This window comes from Carassius carassius, chromosome 25, assembly GCF_963082965.1.
Source record: "Carassius carassius chromosome 25, fCarCar2.1, whole genome shotgun sequence".
NCBI classification, from domain to species: Eukaryota; Metazoa; Chordata; class Actinopteri; order Cypriniformes; family Cyprinidae; genus Carassius; species Carassius carassius.
Window position 1 is genome coordinate 25,153,747 of NC_081779.1, and position 19,840 is coordinate 25,173,586.

At 37.1% G+C, this 19,840-nt stretch overlaps 2 protein-coding genes across 3 annotated transcripts in view; both read right to left on the reverse strand.

Moving 5' to 3' along the window:
* Positions 1 to 19,840, reverse strand: part of LOC132104492 (septin-7-like) — a 393,004-nt gene that overhangs the window by 271,085 nt on the left and 102,079 nt on the right. The gene's annotated exons all lie outside the window — the stretch shown is intronic.
* LOC132104478 (RNA polymerase II subunit A C-terminal domain phosphatase-like) overlaps positions 1 to 19,840 on the reverse strand; it is a 114,078-nt gene that overhangs the window by 80,015 nt on the left and 14,223 nt on the right. For both annotated transcript variants that reach the window (XM_059509968.1, XM_059509967.1), the window contains exons 8-10: positions 19,615 to 19,840; positions 13,429 to 13,570; positions 11,993 to 12,217 (exon numbers count right to left, since the gene is read on the reverse strand). The exon at positions 19,615 to 19,840 is cut by the window's right edge and continues 734 nt beyond it. In XM_059509968.1, the coding sequence (XP_059365951.1) occupies positions 11,993 to 12,217; positions 13,429 to 13,570; positions 19,615 to 19,840 (593 nt within the window). The remainder of the gene's footprint in view (positions 1 to 11,992; positions 12,218 to 13,428; positions 13,571 to 19,614) is intronic.

A 19,840-nucleotide genomic window follows, 5' to 3' on the forward strand; every position in this document is an offset into this window, starting at 1 on the left:
TTGCCGCATGTCGGTGCAGTACAGAAGGATGAAAGGGGCGTTTCAGCGCCGCCCACACATTCAAACAAATATTAAAGCATAATCTCATTTTTTACCCACAAACAAAAATACGAACAATCCAGCTAAATTTTCGTTTTCCGTTTCTTAAACAAAACGAAAAAACGAAAATCAAACCGTTTCTTATTTATCTTTATTTATTTATAAATAGAAAATCAAATGACCAAAATATACACGGACCCACAGGATACATTTTTTCGTTTAAAAACATGAGATGCGCGAAATATGCGTTCTGTGTGAACGGCTTGGTTTCAGTTTTGATGTAAACAAGATCTTTTCCACATTGATTTTTTTTTTAAGTGGCTTCAACTGGAAAGGCTAACATAACCTTATAATGCAATGACACATATATTGTCATCGCATCTCGTGCGCGTACACGAGGTGAAAGATAAGACAGCAGATACTGCGTGTCGAGCTCGTCCGCCGGTTGTGTAGACACAGCTGTGCGCGCGGCGAGATGGAATGGAACACGTACCGGGGCTCATAAGGCAGCTTCCTTAATGCACACCTAAAATTCATATGCGCATTCGAATGTGGATTTTTATTTTAAATTCGAAGAATATTCGAAAAAATATTTTTTTTGATAACCTAAGAAAATCGCCTATGCGATTTTTTTTGTTGTTGTTGAAATTTAATCGTAAACACAGCCATGTTGAAGCCTGCAGTAAATGTTTTGCATTATGGCAGTCCACTCTGCTTATTGTTTTTTCGAAAGTGTTGCACTCCTGTTTGTCATTTTGCACGTAACTTCACACCAATAAATCATCAGAAATATTGGTCTTTACCAATATACTGAATCTTTACATTCCTTCTGCCTGTTGTCCGTGGATTTACCTATATTTGGTGTTATTTGCCGTATAAAACTTTAGACATGCAAAATCGATTTTACAATCGATTCAATGAACACTCGTCACTCAAATCAAACAGGATTTTTTTCACAGAAGTGACAACCCAAGAAAGCAAAGTAAACGTTCTCTCATTTGTACGTAGCGGTGGATGCAAGTAAAACAGTACCTCATTTTTTCTCACCTGAAATTCATGCAATAAACATGTTTTTGACAAATATTTAAATTTGTTTGTGGTCTATATAGCCTGCATCAAAATGAGGTTTGCAATGATGCGCCCGAAGGCACGGTTTGAAGACCCAGTCAGTGACGTCACAATATGCTAATTTGTTTAAATTCATACCGACGTCATCACCATCACAAAAATGTACTTTTTTTTTTTTACATTGAAACTTGGGAAAAAAAATATAGACCGACCTACCGACCCTTTTTTTTTTTAAAATTACTGTTACTGCAAACCAAAATATTTTTAAGGATGGCCTCATGTTAGGAACAGAGTTTGTTATAGGTAAGGACGCAGACATCGATTCACACAATCTCTCATTTTGTTTCTTTTCATACTCAGAGTAACAGAAGACCTGGATGCAAAATGCAGACTGGCAACATTCACAGCAGTGTCATCTTGGAAAGGTCAACATGTCAGGTCAAGTTCATCGAAAAATCATCACTAGCCAACTCACATCACTAGCCAGTAGCCACTGGCAAAACACTGTCTGCAGTTGTGCAAGACAGAATAAAGGAGGCACACAAATATACGGCTCAAGGGTTTCCGTTGGAACTAAACCCAAAAAGGTGTGGAGTGAAAGACTAGTCTGTGAAGCAACAAACTCTAAAATCACAGTGAAGAAACTGAGGGATGCTGAAGCTTCACACACGGTCTCCTCCTGCTGATATGACACTAGACAGCAGGACAGAGCCAAAGCCACAAGAAGGCAAGCCTGCAACCATTAGCAGAAAAAAGCATAACAGCTAATGCTAACAGCTAATGCTAAGGAGACCAAAGGCCATTCACTGTACATTTACATTTAGCAGACGCTTTTATCCAAAGCGACTTACAGTGCATTCAGGCTATACTTTTTTTTACCAGTAGGTGTGCTCTCTGGGAATTGAACCCACAACCTTTTGTGCTGCTAACGCAATGCTCTACCAATGAGCCTCATGTGATCCAAGTTAGTCGCTTTTTTAGACACTTTTTTCAATGGCAAGTACTGCACATGCTCACATCTCCCAATAATAAGACAATATCTGACAGAGCAGCTTCAGAAAGTCCAGGTCTAATAACTCTCTAAACATTTACTGTAAAGATTTCGAAGAAAGAAACTAAACACACGAGTAAATTCATAGTTCAAATCTCAGCTCATTTTCTGCATCATGGATACTTCCATTCAGATTTAATAATAAAGAGAAAACAGAGTTGCTTAAATAACCAAATAATCATGAAATTGATAATCGTAAATATAGTTCAACTTAGGGCTGTGCGATATGTACAAAAAAAAAAAAAAAATTATCGCGATTTCTTTGATTAATTTCGCGATTTCGATTTTTATCACATCATTTTGACACACAAAGATATGCTTTACAATCATAAATGTATTCAGTATGAATTTGAAACATATTTCCAAAAATAAAACTATTAGAGCTTCATTAAAAAGTAGTGACTGGCTCTAGAACAGACAAATAATCACGAAGTAAAGGTGTGACAAAATGTCTAGACGTCCAGGGTTTTTATTTTTTGGCCATGCATTGGTCATAGAGCTCATTGTAGCGCTGCCTCATGCCGCTGTTTATTATAATTTACTGTCTTTCATCCTATGTTCAAGCGCGTGAGCATAGTACTTTTTTATTTTTTTTTTTACATTTTTATGGCTTCCAGCACAAGGGAGAGGGACAGTCCATTAAACAAATGAGGGATTTATATTGTGTGCGTGTCTGATCACTAATTAAATGCTAAGTTTCAGTACTTGTGATGTCTACAGATAATATTCAATAAAATACACTAGGGCTGAACGATACATCGAATTTTCATCATCATCGCGATATGAATTTGCGCGATGAACACATAACAGCAGACAGCCTGACACGATGAATAAGGGAAAACAGTTTATTACATGCCCTAAGCGCCTGTAATAAACGTTTGACCTATCACGTTTAGATCTGAAGACATGGCTGGCGCGTTCATGCTATTTGGCCAATCAGATGAAGCCCCGGGAAAGTGGCTGACAGCTGTCAATTTAGTTGCGAGTCTGCACGGTGTGTTATACGATGGCGGAGGAAGGAGAGAGTGAGGTGGTGGTTGACGAAGAATTGATAGTGAAAAAGAACAGCACTTCAGATATCTGGAAATATTTTGGATTTAGGAGGGATGACGTGCTATAAACACAGGTACTGTGCCGAACATGCCGAACAGTAGTGGCAACTTCAAGAGGAAACACGACCAACCTCCATCACCACTTGCAATACAACCATAAAGACCTACACGAACAATTTAAAACTAGCCAAACAACAAAACCAAAAAATCAGAGTAGCAAATCTAAAACTTTGCCATCACTAACGTTACAACAGCAGTCAATTTCTCAAAGTTTTGCGAGCGTGACTCCTTATGAAACAACATCTAAACGCCACAGAGAAATCACAGCGGCAATAACGCGTTATTTGGCGAAGGACATGATGCCGATAAACACAGTAACCAAAGGCGGTTTTGTGAGCCTGGTAACTAGTTTGGACCGAAGATACCAGATTCCATCACGGACCTATTTTTCGCAAATCGCCATTCCAAAAATGTATGACGCATGCAGGGAGACTGTGGAATCGGAACTGAGTCAAGTTGAACACTACGCGTGTACTACAGATCTTTGGTCCAGTCGAACGACAGAGCCCTACATCAGCCTCACTGTGCACTTTTTGGATCAAGACTTTGAACTGAAAACGCGATGTCTACAGACATCCTATTTCCCCGGGCAGCACAACGCAGAAAACATTGCCTGTGGATTAAGTGATGCTTTGGCCAGCTGGCATTTGCGGAAAGAGCAGCTGGTTTGCATTACTACCGACAACGGGGCAAACGTTGAGAAAGCAACAGAACTCAACCACTGGGTCAGACTTCAGTGCTTTGGCCATAGGCTGCATCTTGCTATTGGTAAGTGTGATGATAATATTTGCAGCTAAAGTTAACGTTAGTCCTAATCAGCATGAAGGCATTGTATTCGCTGCATAACAAACAGATTCGCTCTACATTATCCCGCTTATTACATGGCTACCTTCCTAATAAATAATTTGACACAAAATATTAATTTAAAAATAAGTTTATTGATTTAAAAATAAGTGTATTGCTTTTGCTAAACAGAAGCATATCCATAGCAACGATCTGTTTTTCATATACGGTCTGAGCCATGTAATAAATGCTAAGTTACTATTAGGCTAATGCAAGTATTATTTTATTATAAACAATAGGAAACTCTGAGCACTTGTTGTAAGTTGTATTTCCCCACTGCATGGTCAGCATTTATCTAACGTTAACAGGATTATCACTGTGTAAGAATTTTAGTTAATTATGCAGCATTTGAAATTGAAATTACTTTATTAAAATAATTATATTACTATAAAATGTAATTTAGTTAAATTATTAATAATTAAATAATTGGCTACAATGTTTACTGGTAGTTTAAATAGTTTGTGACAATTTATTTCTTATCCTCTTTCCAGGAAATGCTGTTAAGGATGACAGCCGCATTGACCGTGCTGCTGGGCTGTGCAAAAAATTGGTGGGACATTTTTCCCACAGCTGGAAACAGAAGACGGCACTGAAAAAAGCACAACAGGAGCACAACCTCCCTGAGCACTCACTCATCACAGAATGTCCAACTAGGTGGGGCTCAAGACAAAAGATGATTGAGAGGGTCTTGGAGCAGCGGCGGGCCATTTCTGATGTCCTCTCAGCAGACCGTAAAACACGGCATCTGGTTCCCTCCTGGCAGGACCTGGATGTACTAGAGTCAGTAAACCTGGCATTACGCCCTTTGCAGGAATTTACTGATGCTCTTTCCGGGGAAATCTATGTCAGTGTTTCATATGTGAAACCCGTCCTTCATCTTTTAAAGACATCGGTCCTTGTAGAAAAGGAAGATGACACAGATTTAACCAAGTCCATTAAAGTGAAAATCCTGGATTACATGAATACAAAGTATGATGACCCAGGAACACAAGAACTTCTGGACATCGCATCCTTCATGGACCCCAGGTTCAAGGTCACCTACATCAGCAGTGAAAAAGTTGAGGACATCAAGAGCAGGATCATGTCAGAAATGAAAGACTCTGCACAGAAGGAAGGGACACATTCTGAGAACACAGAGGCCCAGACCATGGAGCCACCCAGCGAAAAAAAAACAAAGCGATCATTGGGCAGTTTGCTCAAAACAAATCCAAGCCCCACTCCAACAGCATCTTTCATGCATCTAGAGCAAGCTGTTGAAGCTGAACTTAACAGCTACTTGTTCTCCCCCACCATTCACAGTGAAGCCGACCGTTTGGCCTGGTGGAGTCACCTACCCTAAGCTGACCAAACTTGCTCAGAAGTATCTTTGTATACCTGCAACTAGTTCTCCCTCCGAGAGGCTCTTCAGCACTTCAGGGAATGTAGTAACATGTCAACGAACATGTTTGAAGCCTAGCAAAGTTAACATGCTGGTTTTCTTGGCCAAGAACTTGTCCTAAAGAGATGGCCAAGGCAGTAACTTGTCCTAAGGGGCAGATCTTTTTTTGCTGATTTTATGAGCCATACAGTTATTTAAAATTTTCGTTTTTAGTTTGCAGTTATTTTCCCCACATTTGTTTTGTTTAAAGAGAGATCTTTTTGTTGAGTTTACAAGAAAATAATCTAAAAGGAGCAGGGGAAATTGAACGTTACTTTTCTATAGTTATAATGCTTCATTTATGTGCAATTTGTTCAATAAAAGTATATCAAAAATGATCTATTTTGTTTCTTTATTCAGTGGAAATAGGCTATTCAATGTTTAGGTTTGCAAATAACCAATTAAAGCACTGACATGGGAACAGTATAGCTTACATTCACATTTGAATATTTATCGAAAGTCATATCGTCATCGCAATATTAAACCATGTTATCGCTAGGGCCGGGACTCGATTAAAAAAATTAATCTAATTAATTAGAGGCTTTGTAATTAATTAATCGAAATTAATCGCATTTTAATCGCATATAAATATTTGACCTGAGAACAGTGAGAAGTAATTTTTTTTTTCACATGGATTTATAGTATACCATTGAATAATGACTGAATACATAAGCTTAAGCAAAAAAATATTGTTTATTTTTGTTCAAGTCTAGCAGACCAGTGCAAAGTTTGCCATTAAGTGTAGCAATAGCATATTTAGAAACAATTTAGAAATAGTACATTTCAGAAATTCAGGTAGCTTATAGGTGCTGGAACCTTCTGTAAACTGTTTTTAAGTAAAACACAATACTGTCAAGTACATTCAGAACATTGGAAACCCTGACTATTAGAAAACATCTCTCTGTTGCTTCAGAGGCCATAACATACTAAGTCCAACTCTCAATAACCTTGGCCAAAACAATAAAGAGTTAAACATAAAGTGCCATGCTCTTATCGACGCTTCCATCCGTTCGTTTTTTATAACAAAATTTCCCCTCCAAGGGGCCAACCAAAGCGGTCTCGTCTGCTTCTTCATTCATGTTCACTGTGGTTTGTTGTTGTCTGAAGTCATGAACGCTAGTTGGTGCTCCAGTATAATCGGTCCGCCGAAACTCATCCAGTGAGAAACGTTCTGTGGTGCAAAAATAAGTTATTGAAAATGCGGAATTTTTTTTGTGTAATTAATTAATCTTAATTAACGCGTTATTTTTTGTGTAATTAATTAATCTCAATTAACGCGTTAAAGTCCCGGCCCTAGTTATCGCACATCGCAGCTTTTCCTCATATCGTGCAGCCCTAAAATACACACAATCACGCATAACATAAACAGTTGATGTTAGATTTTAATTGCAAGTGCTAATAGCGATGCATCATTTATGTGGTAAAGGCTATTATTTACAGTTGACTACATTATTAAAAAAATGGCCACAGATCTAGTGGCTAAGCCAAATATTGTGTCACCCATTTAGGCACATTTTAACTATACTGTATAGGACAGTCGTTTCTCCTGCCCCCTCCTCCTCACTCGACACTCACGTGGGTTGCCAGATTGAGAAGATTAGTTGATTTAGCCATATTTGCTCATAGAGCTTTTTAGATATATGTCGAGGCTATTTTTTAGATTGAGTAGAATCGGTGATCTCTGACCCAGTTTGTTGACAGGCTTCCATGGCTACAAAACAGTGTTTTCCACCAACTGGCAACCCAGGTGTCAAAATACAATTAAATAAACTAACAGGGGGTGGAGTTACACAGACCAAAACAAATACAGACACTCTGACACAGAATTATTGACTATAAAAGTTTTTCTGAGATATATGTATGTGAAATTAGCATGTTTTCTATGGTTCGGAATTCCTATTCCTAGAAATACATATGGTATTTCTATGCAAAAAAAATGACATACAGCACCTACAATGATAGTTCATCAACTCATTTGTGTCTTATGAAATGTAGTCTGTATGAAATCTGCTAAATCTGACAATCTTAAAAGCTCTCAAATTAGCAACGTTAATCTACCTACTTCCAAAAAAAGATGTTTTTGTGGCACATACAGTATTTTTCTCTTTTGCTACCTAGCAACAAAAGAGTAACATGGGCGATTTTGTATTGATGCTTGTGTCCTCTCATTCTCTGCTCTTGGACCATTAAACAAGCCCTGTTGCCTGGAGACCAGTACATGCAGTCTGGCTATTCATTCAACACAGTCCTTCTGCAGACGGGCTGCGCAGGGCCGATCGAATGTTCACAGACGACCCGAGTATATCTGTCTGGAGAGTTAGACCAGTAGAGCTGTGGTTTAAATATCAAATTTAGCTGTGAACTCTTTGTAAATGGCTCCTCGAGGACAGAGGACTGCTTTATTAAATTTTTGGCCCCCTACATGGACAGCAAAGTGCAAGGATAAGGCAGAAATAAGACCAATGGAAGGAGTGTGAGATCAAGCTGAGAGCGCTAGATGCCCAATCCTTTCTCCAGGTGGTCTACCTACAGAGATGAGCTACAACCATAATCCACACCTAAAACGGATGATCGATTTCTCCAGGTTTATTTCAAAATGACAGGTAGGTGTGTGAGAGCAGGACTGGCACTGTAGGTGTCCAATGCACTGGTTAAAAAAAAAAAACGGTTGTGACCTGCTTGGTATGACACAACAAAACTAGATCTCCCATTTTAAAGGCCCATAGACTCAGATCCTTTTCATTCTTCATTCAAGGGTTTAAAAAAAGTTTGAAAGCAGTTCACAGTTTAGTGAACATCCTGATGCTGCAGAGAGTGACATTCACATGAATATATAAATATGTGCTGCATGCTTTCTTCTCAATTACAAAATAAGGTTACACTTTATTATAAGGTGTCCTTGTTACAGAGTAGTTATACATTTAAGTACGGAGTAATATCAATTACATGTACTTACTATATGGTTTGGATTAGGGCTTGGTTTAGGGTTACTTGCATGTAATTATGCATAACTGATTGTTATTATAATAGTTAGTACATGTAACATGTAAGGACACCTTAAAATAAAATGTTATCCAAAATAAACAACAAAATGGCAGCAGTGAGAAAACAGCAGTTAAGAAAGTATCTGATCATAGCGATGTGGATGTTTGCAACAGCCCTGCAATTTGGGACTACAGTTAAAATCACATCACGTTTATTTATTTACAGCAAGCAGCTTTTTAGTATTAAATATGAAAAAAACTGTGTCCAAATAAGAGTCCATCCACATTTTGCACTTTTCTGTTGTCAACAATTTGCTAAATTTTCTTTCTCCAGCCTGATTCCATCCAATTGTTCTTTTACCGATGTGTGCATGATGCAGTCATCAATTAAAAGTTCTCACAGAGATCAGCGTTTCGCAGTGCGGGTTCCCGGTTTGTGTTTTTTTTCGGACCGTTCCAGTTTTTTCCGGGCCAAAACTAACTTCTTTCTTATTTATCGACCAGTATGCAGAAACCATGTGAGTTGTATTTATTTATGCTATTAATTGATTTGTTTGTTCGTATTTTATTACTGACTGTTTACTTGTCTTTAAACATAATATTTTCAATTTATATTAAATCTAGTAATTATCTAATCTCTTTTTGCTGTGCCATTTTTTTAAAGCATAGGCAAAATTCCTCTTGCTGTGTTCTATAGGCTGCTGATTTTTGCTCTTGTTATTCAGCTACAACAGAATGCTTTGTAAAAAGACACAGAATAAATTTTTGACATCTAAATGTTTTACTTAATTTGTTTTATATTGGATTTTTTTATCTTATTGGAATTAGGGATGCACCGATAGCACTTTTTCCAGTACTAGCCCGAGACGATACTTTTATACAATACCGATATTTTTATTGCATTTATAATTTTTTTTTATATTTATAAAATAGATAGTCAAACCTAAATTTATTCAGACACCTTCAAACATTTCACATTATCAGAGTTTATTCTCTATAGTTTAGAAGATGGTAATACAATATGCCAAGAACTGAGAGTTAAACGGTGTCAAATTTAGACAAATTTAGCTTGATAAATGTTAGATAACTTTGATAGAAAGGTATGTAATGGATTACAAAAAAAAAAAGAAAAATCAGACACCCATTAGTATGACAGTATTTACACAACTATCAACACTTAGTCGGGCAACCCTTAACCTTAAAGACTGCCTGAGGTCTCCTGGGCATGCAGTCATCCAGGTTCATTCAAATCTGAACTTTTTTTCCCCAGACTTGGTCTGAATACTTTTTGATCCAAAATTTGTATCAGTTTTATATATATATATATATATATATATATATATATATATATATATATATATATACAAGCAAGCAAAACACGTGATGCATGCATGCATTTATACTGGTGCAGAATGAGAGGGACAAGTACAGCAAGTTTGTAATATCTCCATTCTGCTGTCTGTTGTTCTGTTGTCAGTGCTTCTTTGTCTGAATATGGCACTTATCACATGGTGTGTGGTATCGGCGTTTGGTATTGGTGCATTGTAATGAGTACGAGTACAGGAGCTCAGTATTGGGGCCAATAGCGATACCAGTATTGGTGCATTGTTTGCAAAAAAGTTTGCAGCGTTTTTGGTATCGACAGAGTTTCTGCTCTTACTGTTAAACAGAAAAAGACAGTGTTGATACTTGAGAAAATACAGTGATAAATGAATTTAATTTTCTATCTGCTTTATCAGCAAACATTTTGATGCACTAAACTTTTTTTTGTGTGTGTGTGTGTGTGTGTGTGTGTGTGTGTGTGTGTGTGTGTGTATTTTATGTTCATGACTCTACTCATGTCTGACTTTGACAGACTGAACAGAAGAAATTAACTGGAGAATATTTCCACATCAAAAAAGGTAAAATCCATAGAACAGAGACCTAGAAAAGTTCATTTTGGCAAGCTGTTTCAAACCCCAGAAACAAACCCCAAGTTAATTTCTTTTTGATCTAATTTGTTCATTCTTTGATTTTCCCTTTTAGAAAATTGGGGCCTTTTAGTGTGTGAGTGTAAGCAACTTTTTGCTTATTAGAATGGTAGTTTTCCCACTTTACATCCCACAAATCATTCAAGTGTCACAACTGACATGCAGATTATGGAACAGAGTGGAAAAGATGGTAAACCCTAAAAAAAAAAAAAACATTCAGTGACGATCTGCTGTGTGAGATCACGTGAGGCGCTCCTTCTGGCATAATAATCTTAATATCTTGCAGTGTGTGATTTGCCACGATGTTCAAATCCTATAGTGTGTGCATGTTTAATATTTGAGGGGAAGATAATCTGCCAAGATTCTCCTCATGTGTGTGCTGCAACCAGATTTCAATATCGGTTATGATTTTAAAACTGTTATTGTGTGAGAATTGTAGTGTGAGCCAGGCTTAAAACAACATACAGAACTAACAAATATTGCTACTTACTATGCAATCACCTGAACACTGTTAATAGTGTTCATCGTCTGGTTGACTATGTCTTGTATACATTTTTTAAGAAAATTCATATGCACACAAACTGACAGTCACCACTTATAAGCTACTACTAAATATTCTAGAAACGTAATTTTATGTAAAGTTGCTTTGCAATTATTTGTATCGTTAAAAGCGATATACAAATAAACTTGAATTGAAACCAATATATATGCAACAGATCAAAACAAGTTTCAAAAAAGTTGTTCAGACTTATTTTTATGATGCTTTTTGTTGACATTTTGTAGTCTTCATGTACTTTGATTATACTGAAAAGAGTAGGAAGGATATTCTTTAAAAGTTGTCCTTCCAAATTCCACTGCAGAGAGCAAGTCATACAGATACAACTTATGAGTAAATAAAGACTGCTCCTAAGGTGACCCATTTCTTTTCTAATTTATTTCTGTCCTCATCAGATGCTGACACAGGGGGTGAGTTTTTTTCCCCCTCACATTCGATCAGCATTTACAGGCTTGTTTTTATTATTCCCTTGTCACAGCAATGGCCAAAGGTGCTGATGAAATTTGCTAATAATCTCTGTTTCACAATCTCAGAGCTGCCAAGGCGCAATGCTTTATTTCTCGTAGGTTTTATTTAGAGCTTAGAGATTAATGTGAAATAGACTGCATGAGAAATCCAATATGAGCTGGGAAAGAAAAGACAAGCACAGCATTCGACTGCTAAAGCCCGCTTAAACGCATTCTTACTAACCAGGCACATTTCCCACTGGATTTTCATACAGACGCCTATTAAATACATAATCAAACAGTATACAATATAACATTACATTTCCTTGCTCTTAAAAAAGAAAAAAATTTGGGTAATGTGCAGAATCGGCAAAAAAGCCACTTTAGACATATTCAAGATTCTGAGTTCATTAAATGACCGCTGTGTATCTGACATCTAGTTTCTTGATTTGATGAACAACAGTATGAAATGCACCATACATAAACATAAACGCATTCTGAAGTACCTGCGGCTGGACAGATCTCCCTTGGCTGACATGGACGATCCATGCGAGTGCAGATAAGAGGGTGGACGGGAGACCTGAGGACCCCGGCGGATCAGTTTGCCGGTGACGGGGTCATATGTCCGCATTTCCGGCGCTGGCAGGAGCTTCTGCTGAACAGGAGGGGCCTGGAACAGAGGCTTCGGGACGGATCCGGGGATGTCTGGAAACATGGCGGGACTATTGCTCCTGGACGACAATAAAAGACGTTATATTTAACCTCTAATCTTAAAAATGAACCCTCCTAACCTTTTTTTTTTTTTTAAAAGTGTAAACCTTTACTGTTCGCTCGTGTCATTTTTACACGTTACATATTACCCTCAACAGTCAGGGGGTAGGGACGGGTGATGTACTGAATAGTAACAAATAAAATTAGACACTTTTTTGGAATTTTAGGTCATTTAGATATTTAAGTGTCAAATCATCCATTTCACCATCATTTGCATAAGTAAATACACAAAGTGTGTCCTGATATTCATTTTTTTTCCCAACACGTAAAATGTGTATATATATTTGTATATAACATGATTGTTTGCGATTAATCGCAATTAATCATACTGTTATGCACAAAACGAATAATACAAAAGCGTATAGCGCAAATAGCGTATTGTGCACTTTTTTCATTTAAAAGGTACTGCTATATGAACAAAAGTTAAAAATTTATTAAATACATATTAATCCTTCTATATTGTGACACACTTTATTATGATTAATCTTCTAATTAGTTTTTGTATACATATTTTTTTTGTTTCTCCGATCACAAATGCAGACACAAATGCTCAACGCGTAAAAAAACAGTATAAGTCATTATAATCAGTAATTATGTCCCCACTGGATGCAAAAAATGACAAAAAATTTTTGTAATGGGTTTTACTGGTTTTGACTCATCACGCCTTGCATCACAGTGTTAAGGGGTGTAACATTTCCATCACACGCTTGAGGCATTTGGCCAAAAAAAAAACAAAAAAAACTTTTTTTTTTCAAACCACTCAGATAGAAACCATTTTATATTAAACAGTCTTAAGTGAACAGGTTACATAAAGCACATAAAAAAAAGTCACTGTAATGGTCTGTTCACTAAGAACAATAATTATTAGGATAACTATAACAGTAAATGTATTAGGATTCACACCAACAGATGATGCTGTTCTGTTAACAAGCAGACAGTTTCGTCATCTGCCACATCAAGTGCTCGAGGTTTTGTCATTTTCCATTAATGAGTGTTGCAGTTCAGTGAGTGCAGTTCAAGCACAGTGAAACGTTCAGCAGAAACGACAAAATACTGACAAAACAGAATATTGTTTTTTCAATCTTAATGCTGAAAGGCACATGTGCACATAAAGGATAAAGAAAAGCAAGAAAGTCAGACAGAGGAAAGAGAGACTTCATGAGTTAAATACCTGTGTGATTTGTTATAGTCCTCTTTGAGAGGAAAGAGTTGCTCCTCAACTCGCTCCCAGCGCTCCAAACAGGCCCACAACCAATCAGGATTCACCACATGGAGATGTTTACAGCCCTGAGCTTGGCGAAATTTCTCGGTACCTGACGGAGACACGAATACATAAAAAAACAACAAACAATTAAGACGAGCAACACCACACTGTCCATGTGTATGTGTCTGGCCACTGTTTCTCACTCCACTATCAGTAGCGAGAAATATAGTCAGTGCCAGAGCAAAAGAAAGTGGAGATAAAAATAAATAAACAAACACATGTTTACAACCAAATGCAAAATGCCAAGACACACTCTTCTATTCCTGCACTGCGATCACTGCTCTTGGCTATCGGAAACGCATTCAAAGTTTGAAAATTTTAGAAAACTTCAAAGTTCTAAAACAGAATTTCAGTGGTTTAGTTCTGCTTGCACAACTCTGACTCTGGGAGAAAAGTATTCTTGCATCTAGATACAGACAGCAGACAGTGTAGTCTAAATAAGTATAGTGCCATGAGCAAAAGTGATGCCTGTCCTCTCAAACAGCACCAATCATGTCAGTCCAAACAGGACATGAATTATATCTGCTCACAGCCACCTACTGACTCTCATCACAGAACGTCCTGTTTGGCTGCTCTCGTCTGAATTGATCATGTGTGAAGTTGTGTCTGTATAAACGATGGATCAGAAAGCGGGAAGGACATCCACGCAATTACACAAGCCAGCCACCAGACAAATAATTTGGCACCAAAGGCTGAGATCTGTGAAAAGCTGTCAAAAAATATACAGTACAGAGAAAGAAAGTTTGGCAGCTCTCTGCTTCTTTTTTCTCCTGACTGGCTTTGTGGATTTCCTTCCACTCCTCCTCTCATTAGCCGCTCAACATTAAAAGTGTCTTGTGGTCGTGGTGTTCGGCAGAGTTGAGGGGGCTGACAGATGAACGGGGGGGTGATAACAGTTAAAACCACAGTGTGGTGACATTGGAGTGTGGAAATGTTTGCTTAATGCTTAATGGTGGCCAATTAGACAGCACTCGACAGTAATTACGTTTGCACTTGATCGTCCAAGTGTGTGTCTCCGTGTGTGTGTTGGGGGGGGGGGGTCTTCTTCGGGGGTGGAGAGTGTCGAGATGAGCACAGATGAGGAACAATACACTCAATCGAGTTTGAATAAATAAAGTTCATGAAGCTCTGTGTGTCAGACTTGATGTCGTCCTTCTGCTGCTTCCACAACCGTTATTAACACTCTGCATAATGCATTTAAAGAGGAACTGCAGCTCATGTATGATGCTAAAATAATACAGCATCATAAACTATATGATCTAGGGCTGTAGCTATCGAATATTTTAGTAATCGAGTATTCTACCAAAAATTCCATTGATTAATCGAGTAATCAGATAAAATGTGTTTTTGCTTAATTAAAGTGCAATATTAATTATGCAAGAGAAAATAAGACTCCTGGGTCTCTTAAAATTAACAACTAAGTTTCCTAAGTGTCGCGCGCTTCAGTGTGTGTGATAAAGGAAGACGCGCTTCTGCTCCATTCATTAACAGCGACACGCAGAACATGAAGGATTCATATTTAAATAGACTGTTCCAGCTTAATATTTACAGATATTAGTCCATATCATGATTTGATGAAAGTGCAATGACCTATTTTTGATTAATTCATTCAACATCTGGCAAATGTCCGTGCCATTCCGCATTAAACTGTAAATTCCGTTTTTATGACTGGATTTCGCGTTTCCGTCAGATGTGGTGGATGTGGCTAATTCCTAATGTTCACCTCTTCATGTTTAATAAATCAAGTGTTACGATCTGCCGAGCTCCCTGTCGGTGTCCTCCTTCCAACAAAGCCAACGAGCTAGCGCACGGTAAGAACTGTAAAGCCTGCATATAGAAACGAAGCGCGTTACATTATTATTAGGCAAATTATAGACACATAATATATATATATATTTTTTTTAAATAACGTTATTATCCAGTATTTTTTCCACCCGAACCGGTTTCGGAACGGTAATAATTCAGAGGAACGCAGGAACAGAAACGTTAAAATATCGATTCTGCTCGGAGTGAACCGATTGAATTTTCTTTTCGTTTTCAAGCCCTGGTATAAATGTATGGTTTTGAAAAAAAAAAAAAAACTATCATTTTCAAAACAAAGGGAGTCGCTCCATATAACGTTTAACAAGTTAAACTAAATTTGCCTTGTCACAAAAAAACAAAGTATTTTATCTTTAATAAATATATTATCTGATATTTAAGGAGACTTGCAGACCTTGACAACTTGATTTCTCTTTGATTTCATTTCCTGCTTCATTTAGTTTCACTGCATGTTGGTTGCACCAAATTAATTCCATTTGGCAGATAAAAAAACACTTATTAAACCCCAACTCCCCGCACCCCCGGGAATTTTGACTTTATGTTCATGTTCAAGTCATCCTAAGTATGAATTACATATGTAATATGTTTGTTTAGAAATTAATGTGAATTTTAAAAAAAAAAGTGTATCGTGATTGATTCACATCATACTGCAAACTCCGGCTGTTATAGTCAATAGACAATGCCACAATAGCACATAATTTGTGTTGAGCTCACTGATTAACAGGAAGCTGAGACAAGGTTGAGACGGCTTAAATAATTACTAATCAACACATCTATGAGATCTGCTCATCACATTAACAAATGGTTCATACTAAATCTCAACCTCACACAGAACATTTTATATAATAACCCTTTATATAATAACTGCAATTAAATGCCCATATATCAGTAAGAAATGTGTCTAATTGCTGTGTAGTGGACATGAACCCAAATCAGCTTAATTATACAAGACGTCAGAGCTGAAATATTTAAGGGAAATTGGGATTTTTGTTCCTGATAGAAATTATGATTATGAATAAAAAATAAAAATAAAAACAAATGCTGTCCCTGTTGCACAATTAGGCCAAAATTGTTATATATCAATATGACTAGGTAATAATAATAAGATTATGAATATTTATCATTATAATTATTATATAAAATATTAAACAAAATAGTTATTTAAAAAATTTCACAGTAAACACAGTAAAATTTCAGTGCTGTGCTTATTTGAAGGTCTGCAAAATTTTACAAAAAAAATGTCACAAAAAAGTTAATTTTACTATTATCGATTTATATCATTATAAGCAATAATAATAATAATAATAATAATAATACAAATAAATACAAATCTTAAAACAAGAAATGTTGCTAAATTTTAACTTAACATTTTTAAAAATACATATTTTAAAAAAAATATTATATTAACAAAACAACTGTAAAATTACAATAGCAATATTTATGTTTTTTATTTTATTTTATTTTTTTGGTGGAAAGCTTCTCTTTTGTTGACATCAGTCCGCTTATAAGTGCTTCCCATAAAATGCATGTTAAAGGGACCCAAAACTCAAAAAAGATGCAGAGATGGAGTTCGCACAGAGCAGCATCTAATGTTAAACGAGTCGCTCTGAGACACTAAAAACAAATCATGAGCTGCTCATGCGTAAACAAACACACTCAACAACATGCATTGATTATAGGGATGTAACGATTAACTGCGAGCCAGTCGAAAATCGATTCAAATATATGACTATTCAAATTGGCTGAGATGCCAAACAAATCGCGATACGATTAGAGTAGGAGTTGATAAGAACGTATCTCCGAGGGGAACTGACGGTCTTTAGAAAAGCTGACGTGGTATTTTCTTTTCATCTGGTCTCTGAACAATGCATATTAAAGTAGTGTTCATAAGCGCTGCACTGCTTTGTTTACAGCGGGAACAATGGAAATGCTGCATTGCTGCTGTTCATGAGCACCACCTGCTGTCACAGAGTGAATCTGCATCTCATTCAGCTCGTCTGCGGTTTCCTTCAGATGTGTTTGATGTAATATAGTTTCACAAAACTAAAATCAGACCATTCTGTTTTTGCTTCAAATTAGAGCTGAAACAACGAATCGATTTAATCGATAAAAATCGATTATTAAAATAGTTGTCAACTAATTTAGTCATCGATTCGTTGCTAAATAATAACTTTTATAATAATAACTAAATAAATAACTTTTATTTGCCGTAAGCGGCTCATTTCGTGCATATTTCAAATCTGCGGTGACCAAAGTGTGGCAGTAATGAGCCACCGGAGGTTTTACTCAGCCAGTACAGCAGGAGAAGTAGCGAATAGCCAATAGCTGGCCTCGTTTTATGTCACGTGCTTCCCGAACGGCGTCTCTGCAGCATTTAGCGGGATGTGGGAGACTGGGAGTACTTTACTTTGAGCCTTCAAAAAAGAAGAGTAACCTGTAAACTCTGCACTACTGAACTGTTTAAGGGGACGTTCACATATCGCGTCTTTTGCGAGCTCAAGTTTGTTATTTCCAACACCGCACCGCATCGAGTTAAAAACATCTCAACTTTTCAAAATGCTGCAACCGCACCGCGGGGTCATGTGACAAGAACTAACCAATCAGCTTCATCCTTTCCCGTAACAACGTTAAAAGCTCAGTCAAGATGAAAGGAACAGCTGATCATAGTTGTATATGGATTTCCATTTTGAAATAAATTTAGTAGCAGAGCTACTGCAAGCGATTTTTTGAGCTGCAAATCCATTTATCCTTTGCTGAAATTTCCGCGTCTTCAAGGAGAGAGCACGTCATGGTTGCTTAGCAAAGGCAGACGCCTCAGGGGCGCTTCTGCGCGAGCGCTTTGGAAAGAAGGAGAAAGCAGTGCGCCTAGCGTTTTCCACGCGTTTTTAGGCACGATATGTGAACGGCCCCTAAGACTTTTATTCGTGCAGATTCTCCAGTACAATGTTGTTTGCAAATGTTTAGTCGTAAAAGCTGATAACATTGCTTTTTAACAGTTAACATTTAAAGCTTTACAAACATGTTCTGTGATCAGTTTGTCGTTTAACAGTTCAAAATTCAGTCGTGCAGCCTAATTATGACTGAATGAGAGAGGTAAATGTTTAAAGATATTTGAAATGCACTTTTTTTTCTAAGTATTCACTGCTCTTTTTCACACAGCAGGTTTTTTGTGTGTGACTGTCCAATTTTTTTTTTCTGGACAACCTTCTGATGGATTTTACTTTAAATTGTGAGTTCCATTCAGGTTTCATGCCACTGGCACTTTATTCGAAGGATTGTTTACAATTTCACAGCAAAAGCTATAAAGCTGTTTCCCAGTAAATAATAAAATACAATGCACTGCAATTTTATTCTGTTTTATCGTTATTCTTCGTGAAAATATGTTCTGAAAGATTCCTTAATAAGCTTTGTTCGGGATGTTAAACTACTTTAGGAGCTCTAAGGACTGCCATGGTGAAAACATTATTTTAAATCTTGTGAAATTTGCTAGAGTATGGGTCAGTGTTCTGATTGCAGAAGAGTTCGACAAAGGATTACTAACACAATAAAACAACTCCAGGTATATTTTTGATTAGGATATGACAGTGCAAAATGGTTAAAATCTCTTAAAAATCTATGCTGAAGGATAAAGACCATTTATTAATAATTTACTTGGGGAAAAAATGGGAAAAACTAAAATATAAGTACATAAACCGATTAATCGATTAATCGTAAAAATAATCGACAGATTAATCGATTATCAAAATAATCGTTAGTTGCAGCCCTACTTCAAATTTCAATTTAGATTAAAAACTACTCATGCTGCATGTATGCTGCATCTTTGTTGGATTATGATTAAAATCCAGTGGTTTCCTCTAATTTTAAATGGAAAGAGCACAGACAAAGCCTATTAAGAGATTACTTTTATTGCTTGATTTGGCGCTTGCTTTAAAATTGAAATTTAGTTTTGTTATATTTTAATTTCACAATGAAACGTGCAGCAAAAGCCTAATAAAACGACAGCTTTTCATTTACTGTATAATGTCTTCAATCTCATTTTGTTATTTGAAATCGTGAATCGAATAGAAACGTGAGTTGAGTGAATCGTTACGTCTCTAATTACTTAATAAAATCACAGCTTTTGCGATTTAATAGTTACACTAAGCCATAATCACAATTTTTTTTTCATTTTGATTAAACGTGTCACACCAGAGTCCGATTCTCTAACCATTAGGCCACGACTTCCTCGAAAGCATCCCTTTGCAGCTGATGTTTGAAGCATGCGAGACTCACCTGCGCGTGCAGCAATAAGGTGAGTGGTGCGGTTTGGGTCTTTGGAATCGAGCACGAGGGTCTTTCCAAGCTTGGCACCCAGTCCCTTGGTGTGGTACCACTCCCTCGTGCGCTCTATTGGGTAGTTGGTGGGATACAGGCCGCTGAAGATGACTGTGGTGCCTGCCAGCGTGCGGCCCTTCAGTTCGGGAATGATCTTCCGAATGTCCGGACTCTCTGGACTCTC